The following is a 12,282-nucleotide window of genomic DNA, read 5'->3' as shown; positions in this document are numbered from 1 at the left end:
CTTCCTGTCTTGGGTAAAGGGGACACGTGCTTGGGGTGGTTTGTACGTTCAGGCTGTGGGAACTATGAATAACCAGGAGCTTCGTTCCTAGCTCAGAAAGGGCTAGACAGCCAGCGATGAGGCTGACCAGCCCAGCCCATCTCTTTCCAGCAAGTTCCCTACCCTTTCTGGGCCTCCAAGGTGGCATCTGTGTCACTGGATCATCACAAGATGGACTGAGATGATGGAGGTCAAGCACTGGGCACTCTGCTGCCCACAGGTGCTCAACAGAGCTGCTGCACCGTGGGATGAAAGGCGCTCCCTGCCCCATCTTCCCAGGTTCCCCAAATGCTGGGGCTCGGCCCTTCAATGCCCCTGTGTAAGTGCCCTGGCCAGGGGTGGCAGGCAGAGTTCTCTTGCCGAGGACTGGGCCACTGTGACCTCTCCAAGTCCTCCCAGGAAGCCACGCAAACCACCGGCGGGGCCAGTGGGGAACTCGGTTCCCCCCTCCCCGAGCAGCTGCTTGGTGAGTGTGGAGGCATGAATGCTGGTTAGGGGCTCGACCACGGCCCGGCGTATCATTTGCATCACGGTTCTGCGGCAGGCAAGCTGAATTACAAGGTGCAATGGCTAACAGAGGCTTTACCCGTACTAGAAGAACAAGCTTCATTTAACAAGAAAGACAGCTGACTCATTCACCTCAACTCCATCAACCCCAGGTGGGCTTTTTAAAGGAGAACTGGAGGGGGGACCCTAGGCGAGATGCTTGCTCACCCAGGAGGCAGGCTGGTTCCCGTTCATTTCCAGGCACGGAGAACATCCAGGGTGCTGGCCACACCCCCGGGGGACAGCCCAGAAATCTGACCAGGTCAATCTGAAAACAACAGGCAATGCTTCCTTAAACTCCAGAGATTGGAGGGAAAAAATAAACCTCTCAAAGTCCGAAGTAAAGATTTGAAAAAACACTTATCTTTTTTCTTTTTTCTTTTTTTTTTTGGCAAGGTGATGTTTTAAAACAGGACTGAGAACTAAATCACATTCCCCATGCCTTCAAACAGGGTCACAGACCCATTCAGATTTGGGGATCTTGGTGAGCTCTTTCGACTAAAATATATACAGTTCAGCCCATCATTAAGAGATTTTCCAGTCCAGACCCTCTTAGAATCACTTTGAAATAAGCATTAGCTGAAACATCCTCCCCTTTGACAAGCTCGCTCCTCACTGCAACAGCCAACGATTCCTGAAAGACTCGGGAAAACGGGGAAATTGTACGTAAATTATGGCACAAATGCTGGAACCTCACACCGATGTGATACATCGTATCTCTGAAATTGCTTCCTAACGTTGAAAAGTGCTCACTTTATGCTAATCAGGTAGTTTTGCAAGTATGACTCCAACTTTGCTTAGGTCCACACAGAGGCAGGAAAAATGCCTAGCTGCATCTCCTCTAAAATGCAGGCAATTTTCTGTTTGTTGAGATGAGCGATGTTTAAACCATTTGTTATGACGTGCATATACTTTCCTGATTGGAAACGGTCTTATATTTTAAAATTCAGAGAGGTTTACGTTTTGCTACTGTACCATCCTCACCTGCAAGGTTCACAGGCAGGGGCAGATCTGCGTGCGTTTCTTAGAGGTACTGTGATCCTCTGAGCGCACACTCAGTTACAGCGCGGAGTTAAATGCGTCTTCAGTCTCCGTACCCCACAGCAATGCTCTCCTGCTCGGTGTGAGTGAAGAACCCATATCCTACACAGTTGCACAAAACTGTTTCTTGCATGCTTCTCTCCTCACAGGAAAAATGTCATCCTGCCACAGCTGAGCAATCTTCTCAATTTCCAAAATATCAATGATGTAGATATAAATCACAACCGTATCTTAAAATTGGTAGTGAGAACATTTCATTATAACAAATGAACTTATATTTCATTAGGAGGGGCAGTGGAAGGTGCTTTGGGGGGCTGCAGACCTAGGTTCAAAGGATCCTTTGGTTCAGACCCGACTTTGACCTCAGTCAAACGTTCAGGAGGTCATTATCCTTCCCCGAATGAAGCCGGCCCACATTCTCTCACAGGGTTGGTACAGCTCCACATCGAGCTTATGAATGCAAGAGCATGCTTGCTAAAGTTCTATACAAGTAAAAAGTGGTATAGTTGTTAATAATAATGCAAAGAACAGAATCATATTTGAATGGTTCTTAAGCCTCATTAAATTAACCACAGCCCTGACACAATATAAACATTCCTTTTTCTAACAAAAAAATAATAGCATTGCCAAAGTCCCACGCAGGATTCATCATTGATTCTGCGTCTTATTAATGATAACAAGGTTTCCAGCCAAGAAGGGGCCCAAAGTCTGACATAGTACAGGTAGACAGCAAGCTACCAGAAACCACCATCTAGGAACCACACAATGTTTTGGTTTTTTTAGAAAAGAAGGAAAAGAAAAGAAAAATGAAACCACATCCTCTTGCTAGAAAGTCAAAATGCTTTGCGAGGGGTGCCCGAGACCCCAGAACTGGGCTTCGCGATGGGAAATGAAAAGGAGGCAGCATGACTCACACTCAGCTAGAGGTCTCTGCACAGAGACTAGGCGCTCTCAGCCAGGTGCTTTCAGTGCTAGTCACCAGCTTTCAAAGTGTTTCATCAGACTCCTGTGGATGCTGCCAGAGAGCTGCGCAGAGACAGCGGAAACAGGCACAGGAGCCCTTCACTTGGGTGGCCGCGGAGCCAGAGCCCCGGCTCTGGAGGAACGTTTCTGCAACCTCACCCAGCATCAGCAGCCGTGTGCCGGCCCCGCGGCCTCCCGGAAGTCTTGTCAGAGCCACACTGCAGCCTCTGCCTCTCGAGGAACCTGGAAGCATCTTAAACTGCCAACAGGGCGGCCAGGTGCTCTGAGAGCCAGGGGGAATTAGCAAGTCCCCTATGGATACAGGCAGCCAATCAGCAGCCTGGCTGGGATGCTGTTCAAGTCCACAGGGCTGCCAAACGCCAAGAGGATCAGCCCCACCACATCCACCTTCTCCACCTAACTGGTCAAGCGTCAAACCAAGACACTCTGGGGTGAGCAGTTCAGGCAGCACGGCGCCACAGCAACGCTCTCCTGAGGCCAGTGCCCCCTCACCTGCAGACGGAGGGGAGCTGGGCGATGCCTGCGGCTGGGCTCCCGACACACTCCTGCCAGGCCTTAGAACCTTCTCAGTGTTCCTCAACTGTGGCCAGAGTGGCTTTTGGTTAGGACAGTTCTATATTATGGACAACCCACCCTTCAGTTCTTTTACCATCATTGACCAATGGCAGTGAGAAGGGAAGCAAGGGAACAAACCGGAAGCCGAATAGCAGAGACATAAGAGCCATGGCAAACCCGAGAAAACACAGGCCCAGGAGAGGCAGAACTCGCCTGAATGGCTCCGGAGGATCACTGCCTCGCCTGACTCGCAGGAAGGGTGGGTGGCCTCCCAGTGCCAGGTGTGTGAAAGTGAGACCCCCCCAGGGAGGGTTCTTCTGATGTGACCCAGGACTTTTGGTAGAAAACACGCCATAGAGGAAGCCAGCTTCTGCACAGGGGCAGGTAGACCAGCATCGGGACACGATGCAGCCTGCAGCGGGGGCTGGCTCTCCGCTCCGGCTAAGGTCAGCTCTCTCCACTGTGCCCCCGAAATGGCCAAAGACACCAAAGGGGTTGGCCCTGCCCGCCTCAGCACGTCAGCCAGAGCCTCGCCCCCAGAAGCAACACTTCTCAAAAGACCTCTTCAACGTCCAGCAAGACGCTCGGCCCCAGCCTGGTAACCTGTCGCGGTCCGGTGGCGCCAACTCCTCCGGCTGCCCCAGGGCTTGGGCTGGGTCACTCGGGTGGCCCAGGACGCGGCCACACGGAGCCACTTTCTCACCGGAGACTCTACTGCCCATTAGCACATTATCGCCGGCGATCCATCTTCGCTGGCAGAGCTGGCGGCGCGCTCGCCCAGCCCTCGGCCTCCCCCTCCGCTCTCGCCCGGCCTTGCGGGGTGAGACGCACCGCAGTGCCCACTCGGCGGGGCAGCCGCGTGCCACGGCCCGGCGCGTGTGTACACACGCATGCACACACACGCGCGCGCCCGCTCCCCCGCGCCTTCCAGAAGCCCCGCGGAGGCCCGGCCCTCACCTTCGATGGCGATGACGTGCTCCCGGATCTGGTTCTGCAGCACCGGCTCCTCCACGCGCTCCAGCAGCTCGTAGATGGAGTAGATGTTGGGGTGGACCGACTCGAAGCGCTGGATCTCGGCCCGGATGGCAGCCGAGTTGGCCAGCTGCTGCTGGTAGTTCATGGTGCAGGCACCGCGCCCGGAGCCGCGCGCCCCCCGCCGCCGCCGCCGCCCCGCGCCCCGGGGCCCGCGGGCCGCCGAGCCCGGGGCGCCGCAGCCCCCGGGGAGCCGGGCCCGCCGGCGGCGGGCGGAGGAGGCGCGAGAAGAAAGGAGCGGGCGGAGCAGGCGCGGGGCCGGCCCGCCGACTCAGTTCATGGCCGGGATGCGCGGCCGGCGGGCGGGCTGGCGAGCGAGCGGGCCCCGGCGCCCCGGGTCAGCGGGCCCCCATGGAGCGCCGCGGCGGGCGCGGCCGGCCCCGGAGGAGGCTCGCTCGGGCGCCTTCCTGCGCCGCAGCCGCCTTCCACCCCTAGGCGCTGCCCCGCCGAGCAGCCATTAAAGCCCAGGCAGCCGCCGCGCTCTGAGCGCCGGGGCCGAGGGCCGGCCCCCGGGCAGCGGCCGCGCCGCTCGGGGCGCCCGGCCGCGGCGTGGGTCCGCGCGCTGCGTGCTGCGCCGCCCGGCGCGCCGGGGCCCCTGCGCCGAGCCCGCCGTGCGCCGCCCGCCGAGCCGGGACCGAGCCGCAGGCGCCTTGCAAGCCCCGGAGCCCGCGCCGAGCGCCACTCGCCGCCTGCCCGGCCGGCCCCCTCCCTGGCACGCAGGGCTCCGGCCCACGTCGGCCCCGCCTCCGCCTGCGCCCCGCCCGCCCGCGCGCTTGCCGCTCGCCGCTCGCGGCCCGCCGCCCGCCGCCGCTGCTTCCTCCCCGGCGCTTCCCAGCGCGCCGGATCCCGGGGAATTGCGCCAGGCTCCGCCCCGCGCCTGCCCCTAGGCTTCCTGGGACTTGTAGTCCGCGCCGCGCCGCGTCGGCGCCCCGCCGGGACTGCGGGGGGGAGGTGCGCACGACGCCCGGGGCTCCCGTGCGGCCGGGGCCCCGGGGGCGAGGGGCCGGGCTGACAGGCTAGCAGACCCGCGACGCGGCCGCCCCCTGCCCCAGCCTCTCCACGATTCTCTGCGCTGCCCCGCGGCTGTTCCGCCGTCTCGGGACCCGGGAGGCCGTGCACGACCCCGCCCGCGTTTTTGTTTGTTTCTGGGCGGTTGGTTAGAGGAGCTTCTGCGACTCACCGTGTCCCCCGACCGCACTTTGTTGCTTCCCCTCCCCCCAGCCCCAGTTTTCACTTGCTGTCTCCTTTTGCGAAAGTGACACGAGTGCTTCCTCTAAATAAACTTAATTTCTTCCCGAAGGCGAAGAGCCTCCTTAGCCGTGGCGGCGTGGATATTCACACTCCAGGAGTGAAGTTTAGACGAGGACACGAGGTGCTGTGAAATACCACGGAGGCTCCCTAGGCATCCTTTTCCTTTAAAATTAAAAACAAAAACAAAAAAAACAAAAAACCAAGCAAACTGAGATGTGGGTCCCCAGCCTGTTCACCCACCCCAATCCCCGCGTAAGCTCAGCGCCCGGGACCCCGCGGAGCCTGACTGCACTGCAGCAGTGGGCCCAGCGCGCGCAGGAGGCTAATCCCGCAGGTTCGAGGCAAACCGCATAGTTGCAGATGTGCTGAGCACCGGCGCCAGGTTTGTGCGCACTGGCCTGGTCCCTAACCACGCCCATCCAAGTGACCTTTTGGAAACGCGAGTCTGCTGCCCTGGCATCCCTGATCAAAGCCAGCTGAGTCTTCACCTGGTTCATGTGCAGCCTGCGTGTGGCTTACTCACCCTGGTATCCAGCATCCTTGGGTTACACTTCGGGTTCACAGTTCCCCCAGACAAATGTGCCGACCACCTTCAGCACTCTGAGCCCTTGCTCATGCCTTCCTCCCTATCCCCAAACCCAGCAGGGTCCCTGATGCCTGAGGCAGAGTTCCAGGCTCCCTCTGTGATATGCCTCTGGCTTTGCTCTCATCCTACCTAACTGTAGTAACTGAGATGCTGACAACGTGCCCTCATCTTACTTAACGTCTCAGCAGTCATTGGTTGCTCCCCTCCTTGAACCCTTCTCCTGGCTGCCAGGATAACATGATCACCAGGCTTTCCCACGACCTTCCAGGCTTCTCAGTCCGGTTTGTGATCCCCTCCTACTCCTGTAACCTTTAAATATGGAGAGCCCCCGGGGCTCATCTCCGGGTCTCTCTTCTGTAAGCGGGGAATCTCTGTCTTTTGGATGTGAATATCATATACAGGTTAATGAACCTCAAATTCATATCTCTAGCCCAGACCTCAACCCTAAATCACAAATTCATATCCAACCGCTTCCTCAGCATTCCTTGGATGCCCGCTGACAGCTGAAATCTAACACGTCTCAGACTGAACTCTTGTTATGCCCTCTTTTCTGCTCCTCCTGAAATCTTCTCTGTTCCAGTTATGGGCAACTTCAGGCCTCCTTTTGCTCAGGCCAACAACTATCCTTGATGCCTCTCTTCCCCATACCCCAAATAGTGTCAGCTCTACCTCCACAAGATCCGGAATCTCACAGCTTCTCACCAACCCCGCTGCCACCAACCTACTAAAGTCGTGATCATCTTGCCTCTGGGTTATTGCTAGGAAATTGATCTAGCAATTGATCTCCTTGCTTCTTATCTTGTGCCCTTACAGTCTGTTCTCAAGAAGGCAGCCCTGGTGACCCTTATAAAACCCAAGTTAGGTCATGTTAAGCCTCTGCTCAAAACCCTCCCGTGACTCCTGTTCCATTCAGAGTAAAATTCAGCTCTTTATGGTGGTCTCCAAAGCCATACACACACTAGAGCCTATCAAGAGCTGTGCGGGGTGTGATGGTTCCCCCTACTTGTAAGCTAACAAGGTAGCCTGCCAAAGACACAAGACCCCTGGGTCAGAAACAAAGGACTTTACTATTCATAGCAATCGCAGTAGCTAGAGGATCAGCATTTTCATGAGCTGGTAGTTAACGGAGCCCCAGTTCCCAGAGGGCCAAGAGGTCCAGATGCACATATAGTGGATTGACCTATAGGAGGGGAACCCTGAGCTTAGAGAACCCCAATCTTTTATATGGGCAGTAAGCATTCTGCCCTGTAACTGTGACAGGAAACCCTATCTTCATCTCCCAAGGCTGTTTGCTCTACAAAAGTTCTTGAAAAGATAGTTCAGAAGAAAGGCGGTCAAAGCCACAACTACTGAACCCGTGTGCCACAACTACTGAAGCCCGTGCACTCTAGGGCCTGCGTGCCGCAACTACTGAGCCCGCATACTGCAACTACTGAAGCCCGCATGCCTAGAGCCCATGCTCCACAACAAGAGAAGGCACCGCAATGAGAAGCCCGTGCACTGCAACAAAGAGTAGCCCCTGCTCACCGCAACTAGAGAAAGCCCGCACGCAGCAACGAAGACCCAACGCAGCCAAAAAAAGTTTTTAAAAAGAACAAAGGCAGTCCATGCCTCTTCACTCAGACATGCAGAAGTGCAAGAGACCTAGGGAGGATTATCTCCCCCAGCTCCTTGGTACATCTCCCACCACAGCATCTGTCCTTCTTCCCCATTCTCCCCTCTTTAGCCACGCTGCCTGGCCTCCTTGCTGTTCCTTAAATATACCCGGCACACACCCGACTCATGTATTTGCACATGGTATTTCCTCCATCAGGAATGCGCTTCCCCCAGCAATTTCAGCAGCTCCATCATTTCCTTCACACATTACTCCAAAGCCACCGTCTCCGTGAGCCCTCTTCTGACATTCTGTCTAAAATGGCATCCCTCTTCACCAACACTTCACGTCTTCCTTCTTTGCCCCCAAACATGCCCACATCCTAATCCCTGAAACCTATAACTATGTTATCTTACATGACAAAGGGGCTTTGCAGATGCAATGAAGTCAATGATGTTGAGATGATTATCCTCGACTCTCTGGGTGGGTCCAATGTAATCACAAGGGGTCTTATAAGAGGGGAGGCATCAGGGTCAGAGTCAGAGAAGGAGCTATGAGGATAGATGCAGGGATGAGAGGGGGAGAGAGAAGTTGGAAGATGCTACACTGCTGGCTTTGAAGATAGAATGGTGGGACGATGAGCCAAAGAGAATAGGTGGCCTTTAGAAGCTGGAAAAGGCAAGAAAATGGATTCTCTCTTAAAGGTTACAGAAGGAATCCAGTCCTATCAACTCATTTCTGACTTGTGACCTCCAGAACTATAAGATAATAAATTTGTGTTGTTTACACCACTATGTTTGTGCTAATTTGTTACAACAACAATAGGAACTTAATACACTTGCTTAAATGTTTTCTTAGCACTCATCCCCATCTGATACAGTACATACTTTACTTAGTTATCTTGGATGTGTTCTGTGTCCCAACCAGAATATAAAGTCTATGAGAGCCAGGATTTCCGTCTGCTTTATTCCTTGTTCTAGCTCCAGCACCTATAAGTGCCTGACACGTAGTAGGTGCCCAATAAATGCTTATCAAATTAATGGCTTCTCCCATTAAATTGTAATTTCCATGAAGACAAGGACCATCTCTCTTCTGCACAGTCCTTGGTCACTGTAGGGGCAATGAATATTCAACAAGTTCACTGATGAAAAATAGTAACTATCTCTCCTAAGGTAAGGGCTCCCCTCCCATCATACCAGGCACATAGTAGGTGTTCAATAAATATTAGCTGAATTGAAATGAAAGTTAGTTTTTCTAGTGACATGAGACCCAGTGGCATTTACAAGGAGGTTACTGGAGATTCATCTTTTGTGAATACAGCCAAGAATTCGGGCCTATTTGGATATGATAGTCCTTCCAAGGACTTTAATTTGTGAGTGAAAACTTTACTATGAAAGCAAGCTGGCTCTCAAAGTAGTGAATTTCTCCTGTCACCAGAAGTATCAAGGAAAAGCCTGATAACCATCCCATTCATTCATTTGTTCATTCTCTCATTTATTCATTCAACAGATCTTCTTTGATCACCTACTCTGTCCTAGACAGGGTGCTACATTCTAGAAATAGAAAGACAGAAAAGATGATGCCTGCCCTTAGAGAGCCTCCATTCCAGGGGACTATCTGTAGAAGAGGCATTGCTTTTGGGGTTCAATTTCTGAATCCAACACAGAGATTGTGAACAGAGAGTGAGAATAGTTATAAATGAAGGTGGCCGTGAACCCCCCCTGCCCAACACACGCACACATATGAACACAGGGTTTACACACTCAAACATTCAGTGACTGAGTTACAGTTGGGTGAATGATTCTGGTCATGTCTAAGTAAACGTGTAAATCTAGGGCACTTCTGCTAGTGCCTAGCCATATACCTCTACGTTCTCCTGAAATGAAGCAGTGTGAGTTGTGTCCTCCAGAGGAAGAACTTTATTGTCATAACTTTAAACATCAAAATTCTCCCCATCCCCCAAACGTGCACAGGTGCCCTTACACATAGCTACATAGTTATTCCACCTAAATTATCTCTAAGAAGTGATTTAGAAAATTTATAAAACATTCTGTGTCTCTGGATTCTTAGGTTATTTACCTGAGCTTGAATTGATTTCATTAGGTGACTTTGCACGCTTGATTGGGGAGCTCTGAGATTTTTATTTGACATGTGTGTAGACTGTAATACGACAGAGGTTGCTTCATCTCATGGGGTCATCTGCAGAGAGCAGAGGGTCGTTGTGGGGAACTAGCGTCTCACAACGGCTTTGGGCTCCAGATGGAGGTGGGGAGGGGCCACGTAGGGCAGGAGAGGAGAGCAGAGACCAGAAAGAGGCATAATTCAGGAAAGGGCCAAGATAAAATTTCCTTATCTTGCATTTTGCTCTCTGAGGCAATGACTCTGGGGTGAGGACGAGAACACACACAAATTGTGTTGGCATTTTTGCAGTTTGAGCTCTAGGCTGATCCAGACTGGGCTCTGTGGGGCCCCGCCTCTCTACTCCATGTAGCTCTCATTCTCCTCCTGGCACTGCAGGACTTCAGGAGCCATGTGCATCTCTCAGTGATTGGGAAAGTTCAGGAGAACAAGCCCCATTGGGCAAGCTCATTTCAAACCTCTTCACATTTGCTGACATCCCCATGGCCAAAGCAGGTCACAGGACTGTGCCCAGAAGCAGGGGAGGGAAGAACACCCCACCCACCATGAGAGGACCCTGCAGAGTTATGTGGCAAAGGTGTGGCTGTATAATCCTACTGGTGGAAGGTAGTGCAGAGCTGGTTATCAGTCCAGTGGGGCACGCCATCCTTGGCCAGGTAATCGAGCCCTTTAGCTGAAATTGTGTCCTTCATTCAGTTGTTTGGCCCAGGGAAGAAAGCAGTGACATCTCACAGGGCAGTTGTGAGCATCTGAATAAGGTATGTGGGCAAGTGCTTTGTCACCTGCAGGTATTATCCCAGCAATGGAACAGGAGTTCTATAAGCCTCAGTTTACTTTTCTGTAAAAGATAGATTATAACACCTAAAACATTGGATTATTATTGCTATCAGAGCTATAGTCAACTTTCCCAAGTTCACAAGGCTGTAGTAAGCAAATAATCCAGATCTGATTTACTCCACTTCTCTAAGGGAAGAAATAGAGGGGCAGCTTCCACCTTTTCTGTACGTGCAACTTTCCCAGCCATCGAGTGCAGCAGAAGCAGTGATGCAGGACTTCTGAGGATGGTTCATATAAAGCAGTATACTTCCTACTGGTCTTATCTTTCTCACCCCTCCTCCACTCTTTTCACTGGCCCTTGGCCACCATGTTGTGAGGAAGCCCAAGCCACAGGGAGAGGCTACAAGATCGTGTGAATACAAGATCCTTCAGATGATTCCAGCTCCCAAGCTTCAAGTCTTCCAGCTGAGGCCCATGTAAGGTAGCGTGAGACAACCTGTTCTCTCTGTGCCTTGTCTGAATTCTGGACTCATCGAAACTCTGAGAGCTAATAAACAATTATCGTTTTCAGCCTCTAAATTTGAGAGTGACTTGTTCTACAGGAATAGACGCTAATGGAGAGGGGATCCTTGAACCTGTGAAAATGTATGAGAGAATCATGATATGTATGTGAGAATATATGACATGTGAGAATATATGACATTTTTGTTTCTGGGTTCATCATTTGTTGACATTTGCCCTGAATAAGGGCCCCCTTGAGAGAGAATCCAGTTCCCACATCAGCTCTGCTTGTCCTCTCCAGGCAGCCCTTCTCTGGTGCCCATGGCTCACTTTCTGAAACAGAGTCATTGGTTTTCTATTGCTGCCACCAACACAAATGTGTTATCCTGTAGTTCTATAGGTCAGAAGTCTGACACGGGTCTCATCAGGCTAAAATCAAGGCACCGACATCACGGTCCTTTCTGTAAGCTCTGCATAGCATCTGTCTCCTTGTCTTTTCCAGCGTCTTGAGGCTGCCCGCACTCCCTGGCCTGTGGCCCCCTCCTCCATCAATTTCACGGCCAGCAAAGGTGAGTTGAGTTGTTCTCACGTCACATCACTCTGACCCCCTCCTTTGCCTCCTCCCGCTTGTCAGAACCTTTGTGATTATATTGATCCCACCTGATAATCCAGGCTCATTTCCCCATTTCAAGATCATATGATTACTAACTTTAATTCCATCTGCAACCTTAATTCCCCTTTGCCACATAAGGTAACATATCCACAGGTTCCAGGCATTAGGACCTAGACATCTTTCGGGTGCGGAGGGGGGGCATTATTCTGCCTATAACGCATTAACAGATGCTGCCAGTGTTCAGTATGCACTTGTTGTTTACTATTTGGGGGTGTCAAGTGTCATAGTAGTTGCATTTGAACCTACCTATGCGTAACTAGAAGGGTTTTCGAAAGAAATGTTGGGTTCCCAGAATCAGCCTTGGACCCACCCACACTCATACCCCTCAGTACAAGGTAGCCTTTGAAACTCATGAGATTTGTGTAACCTGATAAGTCACCTACTACTAACAGGCTCAGAATCACCCCATAGGCCCCCACAGCTCCTGAGGCAAAGGGATGGAAAGCAGAAACACAGATGAACACAGTCTTTAAAGGCTTCATTTCTTTTGCACTTACATTTTTAGGTCAGTCAGTGCTCATTTGCAGGGTTAAAAGAATATCTTCCTAATATGCAGAGTAAACA

The 12,282-nt window shown here is 52.4% G+C and overlaps 1 protein-coding gene across 2 annotated transcripts in view; it reads right to left on the bottom strand.

Moving 5' to 3' along the window:
* Positions 1-4,994, bottom strand: part of AGAP1 (ArfGAP with GTPase domain, ankyrin repeat and PH domain 1) — a 563,651-nt gene extending 558,657 nt beyond the window's left edge. For both annotated transcript variants that reach the window (XM_079924566.1, XM_079924567.1), the window contains exon 1: positions 4,123-4,994. In XM_079924566.1, coding sequence (XP_079780692.1) covers positions 4,123-4,285 — 163 coding nt within the window. In that variant the 5' untranslated portion in view covers positions 4,286-4,994. The remainder of the gene's footprint in view (positions 1-4,122) is intronic.
* Positions 4,995-12,282: the final 7,288 nt, after the last annotated feature.

This window comes from Stenella coeruleoalba (genome assembly GCF_951394435.1).
Source record: "Stenella coeruleoalba genome assembly, chromosome: 6".
Lineage (NCBI taxonomy): Eukaryota > Metazoa > Chordata > Mammalia > Artiodactyla > Delphinidae > Stenella > Stenella coeruleoalba.
Note: the sequence above shows the minus strand (reverse complement) of the source record. Positions and strands in the feature narration are given on the sequence as shown.